The 20,670-nt window shown below is 37.0% G+C and overlaps 1 protein-coding gene across 3 annotated transcripts in view; it reads right to left on the reverse strand.

Annotated features, from left to right (window-relative positions):
• Positions 1-17,904, reverse strand: part of RHOT1 (ras homolog family member T1) — a 22,123-nt gene extending 4,219 nt beyond the window's left edge. For 2 of the 3 annotated variants that reach the window (XM_009874682.1, XM_009874681.1), the window contains exons 1-18: positions 17,854-17,904; positions 15,607-15,688; positions 14,779-14,822; positions 13,956-14,009; positions 13,542-13,594; positions 12,918-13,026; positions 12,285-12,386; positions 10,789-10,887; positions 10,263-10,371; positions 9,206-9,326; positions 8,454-8,538; positions 7,948-8,093; positions 7,255-7,355; positions 6,872-7,002; positions 6,455-6,538; positions 5,591-5,710; positions 5,052-5,251; positions 3,568-3,690 (exon numbers count right to left, since the gene is read on the reverse strand). In XM_009874682.1, the coding sequence (XP_009872984.1) occupies positions 3,568-3,690; positions 5,052-5,251; positions 5,591-5,710; positions 6,455-6,538; positions 6,872-7,002; positions 7,255-7,355; positions 7,948-8,093; positions 8,454-8,538; positions 9,206-9,326; positions 10,263-10,371; positions 10,789-10,887; positions 12,285-12,386; positions 12,918-13,026; positions 13,542-13,594; positions 13,956-14,009; positions 14,779-14,822; positions 15,607-15,688; positions 17,854-17,886 (1,796 nt within the window). In that variant the 5' untranslated portion in view covers positions 17,887-17,904. The remainder of the gene's footprint in view (positions 1-3,567; positions 3,691-5,051; positions 5,252-5,590; positions 5,711-6,454; positions 6,539-6,871; positions 7,003-7,254; positions 7,356-7,947; positions 8,094-8,453; positions 8,539-9,205; positions 9,327-10,262; positions 10,372-10,788; positions 10,888-12,284; positions 12,387-12,917; positions 13,027-13,541; positions 13,595-13,955; positions 14,010-14,778; positions 14,823-15,606; positions 15,689-17,853) is intronic. The other variant, XM_009874683.1, reaches the window with a different exon arrangement.
• Positions 17,905-20,670: the final 2,766 nt, after the last annotated feature.

A 20,670-nucleotide genomic window follows, 5' to 3' on the forward strand; every position in this document is an offset into this window, starting at 1 on the left:
CACAGGCATTTCAAAAGCAGAGTGGCAGGCCAACAGGCCAGTCACACGGCTACTCACAGCAGAATTACAAGCAAGTTAATTAATGGAGTGAGCAAGCAGCAGCAGCCTGCTCTGGCAGAAAATAGGTTTTAACAATGAAAAATAAGCAAGTGAATTCCAAAACCAGCACGTAACATGCACAAGCTGCTGCAGCATCCCTTCAGGCACGTCATTTCCTACGATGCAAACCAACTCCAGCAGTTAGGATTTTCCCCCATGCATTAGTCAGCTAAAAAGTGAGAAGCTCCAAGTGCATCTGATTACCTAAAAGAATTTAAAAATGCCAATTCAATATATTCTGTTTGGAAAGAATCCAGGGGATGCAGCTTTGCAAATTTCTACACAGTACAGGGCACTAAATAGTTTTAGAGAAGGAGGAAAATAGGTAAGTAAAATACTGCTATACTGTCCTAATTTGGGGGACACCTAAGGGTGAGGATAGATTTGTGCAATTAGATTTAATGGCAGTATACTAATTGCTTTGAAAAAACAATCTGCATACACTGCACACCGTGACAGAGAAACCCTGAGTTATACACTTAGAAATTTTCCATTATCGCAGGAAAATGAAATCGTTGTCCTTAATTTCACAGAAGGAAGGAAAATGAAATCGTTGTCTTTAACTTCACAGAAGGAAGGGTTTATAGAAAAAAACCAAAACAAACCAACCTTACAAACAATTCCCAAAACCCACCATGTTCTATATGCAAGTAGAGCTTCACTTATATTCTACAATATTTTAAGAACTTTAGAAAGAGGAAAAACATGCTGAGTTAAGTCTCCCTCACCGAACAGCACAATTCTCATGCATTAGAATTATTTTATTTTTAAATTAACTGACAGAAAAATGCCACTACTGTACAAGCAAAAGGCAACAAGTGAATGATTTCAAACCAAACTTAAAATTGATGGTCTGGAGTTGTTTGTTGTTTTTTTAAAGGGGGGAAAAGTACCAAAAATCCAAGCTCAGCGTTAAGGAAAGTGTTAGAATGACACAAGCAGAAACCTTGCTTTTAAAAAGAGGTAAAACAACGTAGTAAAAAGCAATTAAGTGCCAGCCAGACAAATACAAATGAATACCTAAAGGCAAGAACAAATTAAAAACACAAAAATACCACACGATCATAACAAGTCTCATACACGCATGCACAGTGCTGGGAATGCAGTGCCTTCCTCCTCAAAGAACCGAGACAGCGATCCTGGGTAGTTCAAACCAACAATCCCGCTCCTGCACAAGGAACATCTCCAGCCGAGCTGCCCCGGCTGCTGGCTTGGCCGTTCTGAGAGCCCACCAGCCCTGGGACAGGCTCTGCACTCTGTCCCTACAAGTGAAAGTGACGGGGGGCACGAACTGGTTTTCCAGTCGCACAATGTTCTGCCTTTAACTACTAAGGCGGAAAGATCCTAATGTAATTCTGTGGTGTGCCTCCCTAACAGTGTGTACGCATTACGTGGCAACAAAGAAGACAGGAAGGGTCCACTGTGAAAAACGTCAGTTTACCTGCTTCCACTGACTAAAGCTTCAGAATAGGAAGGGATCAGGAAAATAAGTTCTCCAGAGAACCTCCTTCCCCCATCAGTTATCTGATTTTTGCCCAACTACCTGACCTAACAGCAAGCTCTTGTAAAGGCAAAATAGGAAGAGTTACATAAAATAACTACATCAGAAAATCTTGATTCAAAGGCTTTCTCTAATCACAAACCATTAGATTAAAAGTGCATCGAGGAGACAACATTTTTAAACAAGAAAACCATCTCTATGCCCCTCACCCCACAACTTGGAGCTATTCCATCTTGTTCACAGGTGTCTCAGCTCTGCTGCACAGGCTGGATGGTGAATAACCTGCAGCCCTGGGTGTTCAGGAAGGAAACACCCTTGAAAAGCCAACTAGGAAGAGAGCTGGTGAGATGAAGCGAGCATGCTGGAAATCTGCAACAAAACCCTAGTGACTAACTGCGTGACTACAGACATATTGATTCTAGCAAATAATTATTTTCTTTCTGTACAGTTAGTGGAAAAGTCTATGGGGAATTCTTCATACCTTGAATTAGAAACTTGTTTAGGCAGCAGGAAATTCCTGTGCTTATTCCACATTATCTAGTGACAGGGTGTAGAATGATAGCATCCCAAAACTTCTCATAAAAAGACTTTGGTACCTCAAGTCTTTGACAATATTTCAAGAAGAATGAAGCACAATATCTAATGCAGGATGCAAAAAAACCATGGGCCCATATGAAAAAAAAAAAGCCACGACAGCTAATGCAGCAACCCAAAACCATTCCGAAAAATGAGGATGTCTTATAGAGGTGATTTCAGCCTCAGGATTAAGAGATGAGATTTCCTAGCAACGACTGCTGAATGAAGCCTTAGAGAGACAACATGCAAAGAGACTGCTGTTTCAAGGGAGTTTTATCTAAGGGATGACGGCTGGAGAAGAGATGCAGCATGAAGAGTTTCCCTCATATTCACAGGCTTTTCCCAAGCTAATGAGTTTTCACCCTTCTCTGAACTCTCACTCTGTGGTTAACACTTTTATCTTGGACTAAAGTGGTATTTCCCAAAAGATGCTCAATACCATAGGTGGGCATATCAGTATGTTTCCTATGTGCATGTAACCTGCATTTAAAGGAGACAGCCACTCTTACTTGGAGCAGCTACATCTGAAAACAGAAGCAGTAACATACATGGGCCAGCAGCAGTACATCAGGATATTCTAACTGAAACACACTTATCACACGTGCCTCCAAGAAAGCTATAAAACACGGAATCACTACACTACAAAAATTGTTTGGTTTGAACTCCCGTCTGCTGGAGTGAGATGACAAGCGCTGCGGTGTTAGTAAAGCGTGTATCAAAACACAAGACAAGGTATAGCACTGTTTTCAATGCTGAAAACAAGGTATCACTTTTTGCAAAGTGTCTGCAAATGTTTAACCATTTACACTTCCATTTTATTGACAGAGGAATTGGATGTTAAAAGCCCTAGACTGTTTACACTCTTTGTGCAAATCAAGCATAACACACACAGAGAGAAATTCTGTTAATTCCCAAATATCAAACAACTAGCCAACATGTTATAAAACGCGGTCATAGTCAAGCCGTGCTGTTATGAAAATATTTGTGTAACTGATATTTAAGAGGCACTATCTCTACTCAATACTAAACAAACCTATAAAATCTCAAGTGAGACACATTATGCAGGTTTACAGACACTACTTGATGTCCATTACCAGTTCCCTAAAAAACCCACAATCCTAATTTCTCCACAGTAATTTTGCAATCACGAAGTGCCTGAATCATGACTGAATTTGTAATGTTCCAAAGAAATCATCAGACTAAGCTCAAAAGATCCAAAAGTACCTTCAAGTTAAACAAAAGTTCGACAATTTAATGACAGTTATTAAAGTATCTGCCTCTTTAGTGGATATGGAGTGAAAAATCTGCAGTATATAAGGTAACCAACTGCTTTTTCAAAAAAACCTTTATTTTAAAAGCACACCTGGTACCTAGTAAATAAAGTTAAGGACCTGTTAAGAACTGCAGTGAAGAGTTTGTTCTTTACAGATTGCAGCAAGTCTGAGTTGAGGAAGTTCTGACAGATGCAAAATGTACACCTGTTGCAGGCGCACATACAGCGTAACCGGGCATGGCTGCGAAAACACACAGAAGGACAGGAGTTGAAATCTTGCTCATAAAAAATCAGCTGCACATTAGGGCTGTGCCACAACCAAGAGGGATTTAGGAATAAAGGTACATTTGAATGGGTAAGGAGCGTAGAAAAAAAAAAATACACTGGGGAAGCAAGGGTACAACTACAGCTGTGCAGAATTTTGAGGTTAGATGTTCTGTTTTGTGCATTTTGGCATTACCACCATACACAGATCTGGAGAGCAAAGCACAAACAAGAATGCAAATGTTTGCTGAATTTGTTTAAGTTTGTAAGGAAATCACCTGAAGGCTTCTGAGTATGTCTGCACAGCAATAGGTAACACCCCTTTTTCAAAGGAAAGTAAGGCACATTTTCTACCCCTCTGAACGCACACTTTACAAAGTGAGTCACCTCTATCTTTCCCACCCTAACAAACATGCTTGAAAACCAAGGGAGAAGCAGGAATATTGATATGGCAAAGACATTTGGTCAGTGCTACAACTTTAGTGGTTTCCCAGTATTCCAGTGCTACAAAATATATACAAGAGAAGGAAAAAAAACAAACCCCCAAAGCTTTACATATTTAATTTGGTAAGTTCAGTTTCAAATGTTTAAAAAAAAAATCCTATTATTTTGGGTGAAAGTGACACTAGTTCTATTTAATTTAAAGCAAATGTCAGCTGTCATACTAGACTCCATCTGCTGTAATATTTATGTAGTTCAATACCATATTAAAAGCTCCACCCGCCAAAAAAGGTGCAAAGTGAGCTTAGCAACAGTGAGATGTGTAGTGAAGAAGAATGTGAGCTTAAGTATCTTCTATGTGAAGCCCAGGTGTTTATAGAGAAGTTCTGTTAAAAAATATAAGATCTATTAGACTAATTAACTGAAGCACATAGCAATAAACACCCTGAAAATTAAAAAAAAAGCTCTGAGCAGTGCACTGGGGGTAAAGAGGGTCATTACTTGTAATCAGCTGTCAAGTTGAGCTATTAACAAGGATTACAGTGCAGTGTATTCACAAGTATCTTCAAAAATATGAACATAGTTATGCATCCATAATTAGGTCACAACAGGACTCTACATATTCACTGAAATGTGTAACAGGAGCTAGATAAAGTAGAATATTCTTTAAAAAATACCTTAGCCACAATAGTCTACACTGACTTGTACGTCGGACGCATACCAGCTTCATCAATTTGAAATAATTTGAAATAATTTGAAGATTCTACTCAAGTCACTTATGTCTCTCTGTTGCTAAATCTCAGTGAGGCAGTTTCATCCTCGTGGCTCACAATGACGTGCAGCGGTACTGTGCGTGACCCATGCAATAGGAAAACACACAACGGTTCAAGTACTTACGGATACATGGCCATAGTTGTCAGTTTAACAAAGATATCCTTACTCGGCACATCAGCCGTATTACAAGTAAAGGCTTGAGGTGGAGGCATTTTGTGTTTTTTGCAGAATTCAAAAGAAATACCGTATTCCTGTCTAACTTCATGCAAGTCAGACTTTGCAGCTACCACTAAGCATGGTATTCTGCTATCCATGAAGTGCTGCTGCAAAGTCAAACAGGAAAAAAGAGTGAAAGAAATAGTACACAATACATTCAGCCTAAAACAGCCTGAGGTGAACTGTTTGCAGCAGCATTGATATATTCATTACAATGAAGTCACTCATTTCTAGAAGCAGAGTATTTTATATAGACAAGCAGATAATAGCTTTGCATGAATAACAAAACTGCATTTTTAATGCATCAGTCATATATAACCAGCACTCATAAACAGAATTTCTTTTAAACACTAGAATTTGTGTATAGGACCAGTAACTGACCCTGAATATTTGGTCAGTGAAAAGATACATAAATGTAAAGGTTTGTATATATAAACTATACAAACCTTAAAAATCCTGGCACAGTACTCAAAGGACTTGGGGTTACTGACATCGTATACCAGGCAGACAACATCACATATGGTCTCAGCATCAGTTAAAAAATCAGCATCACTGACATCATGTAACTGGAAGAAAAGGTGGATGAAAAGGGAAGAAAGGTTTGCCATTATGCAGTTAAAGGAATTTTGTAACTTTCTTCTCTTTTTTTTATGGCTCATTTTTATACATCATTAGAACTAACGGACTGACAATAGGCAGGATTAACAAAAAAAGAAACAGTAAGAATTTACCACACAGACAACATATGCGAGCTGTTACCATAACATCTGCAGGCAATCACAACCTTGATATAAAAAGTTACATTTACTTTAATACAAAGTCTTAGATTCCCATAGAAACTGGCATTCATCCTACAGAGGAAAACCACAGAGCAGAGGGACTAGATCTTGAAAAACTAAAAAAGATCATATTATCATAGAGGAAAAAACTACAGCAGAACAAGCTTTAAAGAAAGTATTTCACCCACTCAAGATTAACTTTAGCCATCCCAATCACCTTACGCGACAGATTCTTCTTTAGTGAATATGTAGATTGCTTGCTGATAATTTATCATACGTTATAAACTGATGCCCTGCAGCATGAACATGTGCAATTTAAGGCAAAGTTTCAAAAACAACAGGTCCTGAACAGGTTCAGTTTAAAGTATTAGCAACATGTAAAACCAGAAGTTACTTGAGCTGGAAAAGGAGAGAGAACCCACATTTATAAAGAAGAGACAATTAAGAGAGAAATTTGTTTGTAGAAGGCTCTGAATAATTCACTGAATTTTAAGATTAACCAGTCATACCCAGACAATGAGGCAACCTTACCAGCAAGTATTTTTCCTGTCCGTATACATACACTGTGTTAATGGCATAGTAAGATTTGTGTTCCGCTCGTATTTGCCTCTGTCTCTGAAAATGCAGAGTTTCATGTTAGACCGCAGCAACTTGCCCCTTTAAGCCACATGTTCTACTTCATCAGTGCATGAAAGTTACAGTAATCAGTGGTCTATTTTGCAAGTAAATGCACAGCTATAACCCAGGATGTACAAGTAATTGCATCCAACAGCCACTTGTCTATTTGCTAAAAAAAATAAAATTAAAAATAATCTTAATAATTCTAAAATCCCTCAAAGAATTCTCCAAACTCAGTATTCATCAGCAAAGCTCTAAGATCAATTGGTTTTGCTGTTAAACCTTAATTCAAAAGCATATAGAGGTGACTTTAGGCAAAAGGTTTCTTACCATTAGATTTCTTCCAAGAAGAGCCTGAAGAACTCCACTTTTCCCACAGCCTTTCATTCCAACAACATTGCATCGGAAAACATTTCTCTGAGTCTGTTTTTTCTGGAGGTCTATCTTTTTATCTCTTGTTACTTTTGAAAAAACACAAATATTTTTTCACAAGATGTACACGCATGCATGTATGTGAAAACACGAAATAACTGTCCATTTAACATTAAAATGCACATAAACCAATCACAAATACAAACTTGAAGGTTTTACTTGAGCCATAAGCAAAAAAAGAGTAAATGAAAAATGTCAGACCATTTGTTTAAACAATTTGCTCTTGAGCAGGTTTCTAAATTTAAATTCCTAATTTGCACCAAACATTTTTTGTTAATTACCTGTAATTGCTGACGCTTGAGATTCTTGTTCTGCAAGTATTGAGTAGCCTAAATAACCCAGGTACTCCAGGCAACGCTGAACATCTAAGTACGTGGTTAGTCTAGCAGAGGGGACAAAAAGAAGTTTCTAAATTGTCAGCATTGTGATACCAGTTCTTTACAGTACTAAAAGAATTCTTTCCTCCTGTCGCCAGACTGACGTGATATTCCTGGCTCTGAAGAACAAAGCACTCTGATGGAAAGTGGTGACAACTTTACCAGCCTTAATAGTCAGCAAAACACTCCGAAGGCAGTACTTGCTGAGGCCTCTCAACCTCCACTGTAATTTTTTCCCCTGAATAATTAACATTTTTCCAGTTTTCTGTATTTTCAAAAGGAAAAAACCCCTCATTATTGAACATCGTTATTCACACCCTCTCTAAAGAGTAGAAAACCAGAAGTAAGTATTTTTGAAAAGTTTCAGAGAAACTTTGAAAAGGAATTTCTTCACAGTTAGTCCTAAATACTGGCCAAATCCTGAACAGGTTCTAACAATTGTCTGAAGGTTAGCTCCCTGGATGGCTGTAAGAATGTGACTGCTTGGGTCAATTTTCAACTACTGAACTTCCATCTTTCTCGATTTTTAAGAGGAATCTATAAACACAATATCACACACAAAGTGATCAACTACTAACGTGAAACGACCACACTTACGTCCACTGAGAGAGGAACCCCTGGTATGTAATCCACCCCCTCTCATTTGTACAGACAGTGTTGTTCACATCAGGCCCCCACGGCATGTAAGGGAAGACTTTGAACAAATCTTTCAGTTCATCGGGAGACAAAGCACAATCTCGATCCTGAAAACAAGCATTCAATACACATAACTCATTTAATTCACGTCTCTTATTTTCTTATTGCAGGCTTGCAAGCTTCAAGAAAACAGCTCTAAGAAACTGAGCTGCTTTCTTTTTAATTGCTGTTCTTCTCGTTTTCAAATGTGACTAAATACACGAGCTAGTTAAAAAAAAAAAAAAGGCAGTACAACTGTAACTGCCAACTCGCCTTGTAGGCAGAAATAAAGCAGCAGGCTAGTTTTGACTGCACTGCTCAAGCCAGAGACAGTTGCTGCATGAAACAACATAATGGACAAAATACGCTTTTTGCTAGCAAAGGAAGGCTCTTCAGCATAAAGACACACACACAAATTAAAAGCTTACCAAATCGTGTTTATCAAAAATACTTTGAAGAAACAAATATGCATGGTGATTTAATTCTGTTGTGCAGTCTGGAGGAATTTTTAGCCTGTTTATTGAAAACAAAAATAAATACAAGAAGTGTTAAGTGTGTTTATGAAGTACAGAATATTAAAATTTTAAATACAGATTTTTTTTAATTTGGTATTTGACCTTTACATTTACTTTTAATAATTTACCTTTAAACAGAACAAATGACACACTTTTTTATTAGTAATGTATTTATATTACATGATACGTAGATATATAATAATCAGAGGTTTGGTTTGGTTGGTTGTTTTATGTGGTTTGGATTTTGGTGATTTTTTTTTAACGGAAAATTATGTAGTTACATTTTTAAGAAGTCAGAGTTGGTCAATTTCAACTTTTTAATTTTTGGATTTTCAAAGGTTCTCAAGTGCTATGAAAACCCTGACAAGACTTCTAATTTGTTGCCACATACAATAAGCAGCTGCTCAGATTCATGTTCCAGTTTTGTATTAAGAGTCTCTTTTGCCTTCTCTCTTGTAAAGAGAGAGAGTAGCACATGATTTGATGCAAGAGACAGTAGTTCTTCCTTCATAACTGTCAGTCACGCGAAGATTTTGGCTGGTAGGTCATACAAGAAGGGAGATACTTGATGCAACAACACAATAACCCTTTCCTCCTGCCAAAGCAGGAGGCAGTAGAGATTAAATGCACCTAAGTTACAGAAAGCTGAAGTAAGTGATACGTACGGAGGAAACAAGTACTCTGGCGTAAGCTCTAAGTCATCATCATATCCAAATCGACGTAAAACAGTCCAAGTTGTTTCATGCCTTCCTCGCTGGATGAAAAGTGTGTGTAGAAAAAGAAAACCTAAAAATCAAATGATGAAATGTTGAAGCTCTGAAGTACTTTCACATGCTACAAATATTTTTAATGGAATCAGACTAAAACCAAAAAAGCTTGAAATACGTGTTCAGTTTTTAAGCCTGCTAGGTGACATTACAGCATTACCTACACAGACTGAAGGTTCAGAAATCATGGGTTTTTGAAGGATACTTTTACAAATAACATTTCCTTAAAATAACCCACTTGATTATTTGTTGTTTGCTTCTTTAGTACTAGCATTTTAGAAGAACTCAGTTGTATGAAAATAAAGACAACAATATTTTCAACACTTTTAATAGTAATCCTTAGCAAGAAGCCTGGAGAATAGTCTCAAGGAAGACTATTTAGTTGTCCTGTGCCAAAATAACTGGGTCAGATTTTTGTTTGGCACTTTCCAGGGTTTACTGAACACTGAGATTTCACTGTTTAGTAAGGCTACGCCTTAGGATTCCCACTCTTTACGATTTCTCACGAGTCCTATTACGTATGTAAGCTCCACAAGCAAAGCAGTTACATTGATGCTCAGAAAGAAAGCGCTTTTTCTCCTTCCACTTCTGCCATATGCTCTGAGCAAATCTGTATAACATAGCAGTTAAAATGTGACAGACACCACACCTTGCTGACAAATGCTGCACATAGTAAGCTCAGAAACAAGATATAGACTTATTTAGAAAGCAATTTCTTTTGAATCAGGGTATTTGTCTGGATTCCAGGCTCTGCAGTGAGAAGTAAGACCTTATTTTATTCAGCCCATTATTCCCCATTTTAATCATCCTTTGATATTATACTGCCACTACACCCAGCTACTGTAGTCCAAAAGAATCAAGATAGAGACCGTATTCCAAGAGATTAGCTTTTATTATGTAAGAATGATTACCAGCTGTATAAAGACACACCTTTTAGAAGTTCAGTAAGGCTTACCTTTTAATGTTAATCCATTATCTGCAACCCCATCACTTAGGTTTTTCCTGACTACATTCTTTACATCTTCCAAAGCCTGGGGTGCCAGTGGTGTATTAAAACAAATTCTCTAACAAAAAACCAAAAAGAGCACATTAGGACCACTGGCTACAGCTGAACAAACAGCATGTCCAGCATCAAATGCAGCCTTAAACATTCCAATACACTAGCAAAGGACAACCCAGTTTCTTAGAGGAAATAACTGTGTACAAAGTTTACTTTATTTTTAAATCAGGCATTTGGGCATATTTTTTTTATTTTGCTCTTGAACTAAAACTTGAACAATGGTTAGAAATAAAATTAACACTATTTCTGTTTTTACAGATTCACTCCTTTTTGCTGCACTTGAGACTTTGAATATTTAGACTCAGTTCCCTTACAATTCACCCTACAATTCACACTACTGTTCCTTCAAAAGCAATCTTTTTTTTCTAGAATTACATAGTTCAACTATCAAGCATGCTGAAAAGACAAGCCAAAGAGTTACCTGGAAGAAGTTTAGCTCTGCATCATTGAGAGTACCATCATTATCCTGATCGGAAATTCTAAAAATGCGAGTGAGTGCCTTAATACAGGCAGGTTTCATCTAAGGAATAAAACAAAGTTCAGTATCTTTGTAGGCTGGAATATAAAAAGATTACACTGAATGACATTAGGCAGCTCAACCACATTAAAATACACACTAGCCTTCATATTACATTTTCAGAAGAGATACACACATGTGCAAAAATCAAAAGCAACAGGAAACAAAATCTCGATCTAGCAAATTTATATCCATAACTTTAAAGCAATTATTCCACATCAAATGTCTTTCTGCTCAGTTAAGAGAAGAACCTCAAGTTCTTTACAAGCTGAGGTGGCACTACTTAGTTATTAAAATCATCAGTGCTTTAAATTCAATCTTATCGCTACAGAAAGTTTTAAAAGCAAACTAAATTTTTTTTTCCCCGAACATTGTTTTGGTGGGGAAAAAAAAAAAGTGCCTTGCGATCCCAATGCCTTGCAAAGAGAAACAACTCTAGAACTACAGTCAACACTTTCTAAACAAGCACACTATCACTATTCACCATTTTTCTACTATGGCTTCAGAAGGCTTCAAATATCAAATACTGAAAAAAATCTTCACAGGGGTCATTCATCTAGGAGGCAAAGCATTGATCATACGGACTATCGCTATGACAAAAGAATTGCTAGGATACCTTCCGAGCGAAGGAAAACAGACACTGGTAATGCTCTCCCAACAACTACAGTGATGATGGACTCTTCTCTTCATAGAGGTCACACACAGTGCACAGAGATTGGTTTTTGGAAAACCAAAAAGATTTCAGCACAATAATTTTATCACAACATTACTAACTCACAAAGATGATTCTGATGGGAGAAATCAAAAGAGGGTTATTCTCTGGTTCTCTACTTGACAAAGTATTTACGATCGAAGCAACTTTCCTACTGCCCAATACTACACAGGGGTTACGTTTAGATATTTTTATCTGCATTTGCCCATGAAATTAACCTGTTTGTTTGTTTTTTAAAAAAAACAAACCCATATTCCATAATACACTCAGCTAACTACCTGTGACACTTATAAAACAGCCACATCACTTGTTTCTTCTCCCTTTTACCAAAGGCACACAGGACACTCAGAAAAGTTCTTTCTCTTAAATCAGGCCAAGTCTGGAGTATTTTCCCTAAAATAAATGGAGTTACTGTGGAATGTATCTCTAAAGGAGAACTGAACTGGACACAGGATTCTGCTCACATTATATTTGACTTAAAGCCATTACCAAAGCTTCTCATTTTACTTAGCAGTTCACATGGGCAATAAAAAGCAATCACCATGGTTCTGGAATATAAGACTTGACATTTGGAGGTGGGGTGGTGGTAACAGAACACACTAACAAGTGCAGAATTCACTGAAAAAGAACAGGAACATGATTAACTTCCCCCCACATTATTTGTTATTAAGTGTCTATGTATAAATACCTCTTTCTCCTCTGGGCAGTAAAGAGGACCTGTGGGATGCAGAACAGCTTTCTGTGCATAATAAAATAGCTCAGATATATTCTTCAAGTTTTTGGCTGAACACTGAAAGAGAAATCCTTACACTGATTAGCTAGTTCTTGACTATTTGGTGATTTCTTCTAAAATTTAAGCAAGTATCAAACTTTTAAAGATCCAGCCTCCCTCTTGTGGGTACCCCGCTGTTTTGCAAAAACACACATCTAGTCCTTGTACCTGTTCAGTAGTTTATATAAAGGAGGTTTCACTACAATTTGCTGTCATACCAATAACAGATAAATCAGAAAGTTCTAAGTACTTTGAGAAAGACACCTGTCTGGCTTAATAGTAAATTTAAAACGTGTGCTAGAGGCAAGGATGTGAGGAGGCTCTAAATATTAGAGGAATTTTACAGTAACATCTGATAATACAATAGTAGTATTATTCTTCGCAAAAGAAAAATAACATATAAACTCACCACGATAATGAGTCATATTTGAATATTTTATTTTGACCAGAAAAAAAAAAAGAAATCAGCTTTTCTATTAAGAAGCTGTCATACATGCATGCCAAGAATACATTTTATTACTCATTCTAACTTAAGAAAGTCTTGCATACCTCTACACATGTTTCTATCTCTGTATATTGATTCATAATGGGAAGGATAGTTTCCATACTGCTATATTCCACTAGATCAGATTTGTTTCCAACTAATATAAGAGGCAGTCTGAAACAAAAAAAGGTTAAAAGCTTTAAAGACAAAGAGATAAAAAGACCTATCTTAATTTAGCATCCTGCCTCCCACCAGAAGCCATTATATTACTTTCATGATGTAATTAAATATCATTGGCAGCCAATAGGCAAACCAAACAGTAACAGTTTTACAGAAATTGTTTTGATTTAGACAGAAAACGCTACAAAACCCACAAAAGTAACTGATTGTGTTCTTTTTACACAAAACCAGGATCAGCAGAAAACCTACACAGATCATGTAGTCAAAGCTAGTTTTACCACAACAAACATAAACACACCTGGTAAAAGCTGCCCATGAAATTCAAAATAAATAGCATTGCTGGCATATGTAACAGACCTACATACTTTAAATCTCTTGTTGCTCGGATTTCTTATATAAAAACTTTAAGTTTATAATTGATTTTCTTAAACAATTAACATCCTCAACACTGTCCATTGACACCCATCGATGTGCAGCCTAATTCACATTTCTCATCTTTACTTATGCACCTGCTATCTTTGTCTGTCCTTTCATTGATGAGAGGAATCCATCGACTTGTTACCTAAAGCGGGATTAAAAAACAAACATGAAAATACATTTTCAAATTCGACTGAACTGTGCACAAGTTCGACTACAACTGCTACTGCTCCTTTCCCAAGAAGGCACATATTTACCCACAAAGGAGGAAACTAATAAAAACTGGAGATGATCAATGAGCAACTTTGTCAGATGACTGAAATTACTGAAAACTCAGATGTTGAAATAGATCAGAAGCAATAACATATCTTTACGTTCTCTTTATAACTTGATTTCAAACACCATCTTAAGCTTTTTAGATGTCTAATGCAGTTTCCAGCTTGCTGGCAACTAACTGTGCACAAGTTGTATCTCAAGCAGTAAGTGGATTAAATGTGTTACCATACCTTATCAATAGAATTCTTGTTGTTAACAGCATATACTATACAAATCACATTTGCCTAAAATGAAAAGAAAAGAAAGGCATGGAATTCCACTGTTTATAGTCTGCAGAGCAGCAGAGACAATTAAGAACTATATGTAACATCAGAGTAAGAAATCAGTCAAAAACTGCGCCCCTGACTTAAGCTCTTTGTAGTCTCAACAGCTCAAACAGCTACATTTTTGTGTCGAGAAGTGCCAAAAAGCCTGTCCTGTAGTGTGACATTCACAGCTGATGTCTGCAGAGAGACCTATGCCACCAAACAATCTAAACTGAAGAATCCTCATTTGCAGCCTGCACTCAAGTACTGAACTAAATGCCAGAAATGGAAGATACCACCACGACACACCATAGAGAAAACATGCAAAGGTGATCAGAAAGAACTGGAAACAGGAAACAGAAGGAATTATAAGATTACCAAGAATCCTGAGCTCTTCATAAATGCAATAGTGCAACATGAGAGAAAAAACTGCAGGGCAGGAATAATTCTTTCCAAAAACTGTCAATCCCTTGGCCTCCTGAATAAATGATACTTGGGTTCTGTCCTTTCCCTTGGAAGGACAAAGCTTAAACTCAGTTCAACAGCACAGTATCTATTTCTCTTAATTAGAGAAAGGTTTACTGTAGGACAGGACACAAAACAAAATTAAATGCTAATCAAGGAAAAGCAAGAGAGGCTTTTTTTTTTCTTCAATTCACACTGAAGCCCATCTAATGCAGAGAACTTAAAAGGAAAGATTTCTCCAAAACCAGGAACTATTTTCTACTAAACACTAAAACGCACTTACTTGTGATATTTCATGGTAAAGCTGCTCATCACTTTGCTCTGCTTCTGCATTCAGTAGAAAAAACCATTCATTAACACTAAATGTTTTTGCAAAAAAACTTGAAAAACTGAACTAAGGTATTTCACAATGCTCCTACGACAGCCTTGTGACAGCTCTTGTTATTTAAACATCTCTTTATAGAATGCACTAAAGAGCACTTCTGCTGTAACAATAATGAAATTGATCCATTAACTCACAAGACAAAGCCTGTTACACTCAAAGTCTGTTACACTCAAGTTTTTTAGCAGCTATTGTAAAGAGCAATGGTTACATTTGTAGACAGCTTCTCTCTGGAATGAGTTACGGCTTGCATCCCCCTCCATTTATCAACAGCCCCTCCCTGGAATAACAAGTAGCAACATGGTTCTGTAATGTAGACTTTTACAACAGAATACAGCACGTATTAATTTTATTGCAGTGTTGATGATACTTTTTGTTCCAGGAAGACTAAGCTATCCCGTTAACCAAATCTATGACACATTTCATCCATTAGAAAGAAAAACTCACTCACCATAAATTTAAGCTCAAAATACACCAAAGATTTCCTCAGCAGTGCTGAGAGAGAGAAGACAGGAAGGTGTCTGCTAACACTGCCTAATTCTTGGCTTCCATGAAGAAGCTGTGGAAGGATTTTTCTAGCTGTACAGCAGTTGGATGTATTTATAATAGCATATGAACCTTGACACTAAGCCAATTTATCTATTCAGTGAGGTCAAGGAGGTTAGAATATATCAAAAAAGACAAATGCTACATCAAATCAGTCAAACAGTGATATTGTGCAGTCCTTACCTGAATAATCCACTATGTGGGTTGGCACTCTTTCAGGGGTGACATCAGCTGGAATGGTGATTTCTTCAGCTCGTGGTGGAACCTTGCGTTGCAAAGAAACAGCAAGATAAAGTCTTTAGAGATAATCCAGAAACTCCAGATGCTCAAAAAAAGTTGTATGTGTAATACATGTGCCATCTTTAAATAGAAAAACTCATCAGTAGTTAAAATAGTCTTGTTTTTTACCCTGCACTGTACTGAGAGTCACTGCTACTTTCTCATTGTATTTGCTGAATAAGGAACTTCCTGCATGCTTTGCAAGAAAGCAGTACTGTTAAGGGATTCGATAAAACTCAGTATCTCCTAAAAACCTCAAATCCACTACATCCAGCTACCTACACAGAATTACTACAAGAGTGAAAACTGTAAACAAAATCTGAACTGTGATTTACTTTAAAGAAAAATGTCCCATAAATGAAAGTTCTAAAACTTGGAGAGGCTACCAAATTCAATTAATTACTTCAAAGGGCTACACTGTCTTTAGCAGGAGAGTAATATCAGAGTTAGCCTGTCGTTAATGACAAATCAAATGCTGTTTAATCTATGTTTAAACGTTTTAATTTTTGCACAAGATAGCCTGATAAAATCAGTACAAGAATTAACCCTGTGAACAGTAAAAGAGCCGTTAAAAAAACCCCAACACAATATAAGGCAACCAAGCATAACAGACAAAATACAAGTTCCTTGCTTCTGCCAGAGTGCTAAACATTAAGGTCAGAAAAGCCTGCAAAGCGAAACACGATGCTAATAAAAAGCATGTTCTGCAAAATACTGTAAACTAGCTGTGATTGCTGATTTTTTTTCCCCCCAGAGAATACTAATCCATATTCAGGATGAATGAACTTAAACCTAATTTTCATAAAAACTTCCCGCACAGCTATTCATTGCCTTTTACCTGCTGACACTGAACTTTCATGATACTTCTGTTTTCTTTTAATAAAAAAGGAAAAAAGAAAACCCAATTAATCACCAGAGGAATGCCTCTTTTTAAAGCTTCAGGCTCTACGTACATTTTCAACAGGAATGAGTACTGATATTACCCAGTATATAACAAACTATTCCAGAGTCTGAGGGGTCTGTTACACACGGCCATAGAGCTCGGCAGGAACTGTGGGTCTCTTTCAGCAGTTCACGTAGGATGCAGTATTTTTTTTAAAGTTCCTTCTGTAACTCCAGGCAGTTTTTGTGTTATATATAAAGTGATACTTTTTCTCTCAATACGAATTTACAGAAATATTCTAGATTACCCTGCAAGAAGAAGCTGAGAAGTGAAGAGGCCTACGATTCATCACATACGTCAACAAACAAGCTGCCAACGGAACAGGTCCCTGAGCAGTTTAAGAACAAACACAGACTGGAGCTTCCTTTTTACCTGCAAAGTTGGGAACTAAACTCAGTTATGTTAACAATCTAATCTTGACTCATGAACTGCGGTAACCTACTGATTTGCACTGAACACAGCGCAGCGTAGATTCAAAGAGCAGCACGTGATGTCTATTTTAAGACTTGTGATCAGAAGAAATAAACATTCGTGTTTATATGTAAAAAGCTGAACTCTCTGCAGCAGCTGCAGTTCTCGTGGTATAAAGAGAGCTATGTGCTGCTTTTTTTAAGGAATATAGAAGTAGCTTTACTTTCAGACTGGAAGAAAGCAGTAAGCTTTCTGTGTTTTCTACTTGAAAAGAGTTAGTAAAACATTCTTCAAAAATAGAATAAACACAATGTCTCAGTTACAAAAAATAGCCAAGGCTAAGTTATAGAATGCGGCTTTTTAATTCCTTATTCTCATTCATTCTGCAATCTACTTGCTCTTTAGACACAGCACTAAAAAAAAGGGAGGTTTTGCCTGTTTCAGTATCTTCCCATTTACGAGTCTCTAATGCTGAAAGGTGCTGCCAGTTATGACCAGTTTCAACTGCATTAAAAAACCTAACATTCCTCAGATATCAAAGAATTAGTTTAATTAGCCATGTGAAAAACAATAAAGTAACCTAGATAAAATATAAACTCCTGATCTTCATGCAGATATATAGAAACTAACTTACAACACTCTTCCATAGCTCATCATTGCAGTTCTAGACTTTTTTTTTTCTAAATACGAAACGTTATTTTAAAACAAAGCCTATTAACTTACTCTTTGGAAAAAAAAATATATATACACACAACAGCACAGAAATAAAACTTTAAAAACAAATAAGGATGCTCTACCTCTTCTGGAAATTCTTCACTGACAAGGGACATAATTAGTGATGTCTTCCCAACTCTGGCTGCAAAAGCATTAAAAACAAGAGATTAGATAATTTGGTTTTGTTACACTCAATAGCTGCATCCCATCCTGAAGTTTTTAAAAAATATTTTGCAACTGACCACATTAAGGCTTTTTATCTGTTGCTTAAATACACTAAATATGGACGACAGCAATTCTCACATACTACTTTTACTGTAAAACCTTAGGATTCATTTCATCCTTTTGCATTTTGTCCAGAAAAGAATCAAACCTGACTCTATCTTACAGAAAAGAATTGACACGTTTTAATCTTAATATAGAACACTTAAGCAAACAAACAAAAATTCAAAATAAACTAAAACTGCATTAACAAAACTTAGTAAGTAGAAATAAGGAAAGCACAAAGAAAGGAATTTAGCAATTAACTATTTTTATAGTATTTTTGATAGAAAGATTGTGCTTCAGTCTTAAACTACCAAGGATAGGAGCTGGACAAGAAGACATGGCTTTGTCATCAAAGGACAACGTCTCCACAAATGAGTTTGGCTACTTCGAAAGTGCAAAAGCGTAACCTCCTTGCACAAAAACCAAATGACAGAATTTGGTTTGCTGGTATCACTGCACTTGTCTATTTAATTGTATGTAATGCTAAATACAGGGGGAAGAAGAAGAGATTAAATTGTACAACTGATGGGGTTTTGTGCAGAAAATGATACTACTGAACTCACAACTCAGTCACAGTACATTCAACTTACCCAAATCTATTTTTGGTATAGTAACAAAGGGCCTGCTCACATCCAGACACAAAAGATTCTCTGCAGCATGGTAAGTTAAAGAGTAGTTATTCTAAAATTATGAAAAGCAAAGAAAAAGCTATCCTGGGGAGGAAACCTTCTGTTTTCCTCAGAGAGAGCAGTTATAAATTCTTCCCCAATGGTATTAGCTGGAGAGCAGTAAGGTAGAAGTTTCTTAACAGCACAGTGGTTGTGTTCTTATCAAAGACACTCCTACGAGCTGCGACCGTAATTCCCACTGCCAGGTGTCCTCCTGCATAAGCTACATTTTAAGTTTCATCCTGACAGAACCAAAGCTCTCCTATTTCCATAGACAAGTACTTTCCTGATAGATAAGTAAAGTTATTACCTAATTACTGAAAATAGTGCAAATTATTTTGCATCTGATTAAGTCAGCTTTAATTTGAAACAGTGACAAAACATGTTGGCTTTGCAGATATAGAAACTCACTTCAGTGACCCTGTATGACTGAGAATAGAAGATTACAGACTGACAGCTGGCAAAGATGCTCAGTATTTACAAGCCTCTGATACATTTCCAAGTGATCTTGAGGGGTTTTTTTATGAAAATCCATAGATTCGGGTGTAGTCATTTTATTTATTTTGCTTGAATCTAAGTCAACGATTTACCTGTCCAACTCTGATTATAGTTTTAGAAGTCACAGCCTAAACAATACTGGCTGACTAGCATGAATCAAACAGCACAGCACTTCATGATAATTAACTTGTTTTCTTCCTCCTGTCTAAGTGTTTTAGATCATGGTGCATAAAATAACATATTGGAAAATTACTGGCTATTAAAAATTTATGTCTGCATCATGAATACTAGGATGAAAACAACCTTAAACCTGAAATGTAGACCACTGGGGATAAGAAGGGCTGTGTTTTGAAACAGGCTTACAGAAAAGGTCTTCACACAATATCTCAGAGCCTGAACCCCCCAGTTTGCTGTTATCGTCTAATAAGTACTACATAGTCTAGATTAACTTGTGGTTTCAGACTAATTATACAAGAGACATGTACACAAACCAGTACTAACAGTATAACTAACAAGCTTTACTGATTTGTAAAACAAATTTTTCCCTTCTGTTTGTTACAATTGCAACAAAACCAAAGATGCTCACAGTCTCTGATGTGCGCCATGTGCTACATGTTGCTATATTTAAGAGATTGTATCTCTGAAATTTTTCAGTTGAATACATTGTGAGCCTAACCGTCACAGCAAAGCACCTGTTACACCTGTACTTAAAGTGCTGTACGGAGCCAGGTCAGAAAACACCACTGCCAAAGGAAGAAAGGTGAATTAGGCTTATGTTCTGAAGAGGAATTGAACTGTGTATTCAAACGCACAAATACATTTCTAAATAAACTTGTAAAAACTAACCAGACACAAGCTTAATGAGTTAATTCTTTCTGCGTAGCACCATCTCCCTGAAGATTCCTCTCTAAGGAAGTCATAAAGGATCTTTCCAGGCAGTACAGACAGAGCCAACCCTCAGTATAAAATAACTGCACAGACTGTACTATAAATATATATGAGGCATTCCATTCTCAACTTTGTTAGTAGCACTACATTCTTAGTATAATTAAGCAATTTTACTAATAACATTCGGTAATTACTTTGTAATCTGTTCTTGGGAGGAACCTGAGTGCACTTTACAAACTAACACAACAGAACCGCCCCTTGCTGCTCTTGGCATCAGTAAGAAGCTGCAGCCCTGAAAGCCCAGCTGCTTGTTTGGGTACCTAAGCGTGAATTTCAGGACATAATTTTAAGAACATATGAAAAAAAACAGACGCACTGTAACTCTGGCATGCATTGAAGTTCGAGCTGTTTATTCAAGGTCATTCAGCGAGGTAACGGCAGAAGCGGGGATCTGGGCTCCCTGGCTTCGTCCTAAGCACCGGCCCGTAGCACCCACCCGGCCACCCCCTCCCAAACTCGGTATATGGCAAAACCTCCAGCTTGGTTTGAAAAAGAAAAAAAGAAGACCAAAAAAAAAAA

Source organism: Apaloderma vittatum, unplaced genomic scaffold, assembly GCF_000703405.1.
Source record: "Apaloderma vittatum isolate BGI_N311 unplaced genomic scaffold, ASM70340v1 scaffold9038, whole genome shotgun sequence".
NCBI classification, from domain to species: Eukaryota; Metazoa; Chordata; class Aves; order Trogoniformes; family Trogonidae; genus Apaloderma; species Apaloderma vittatum.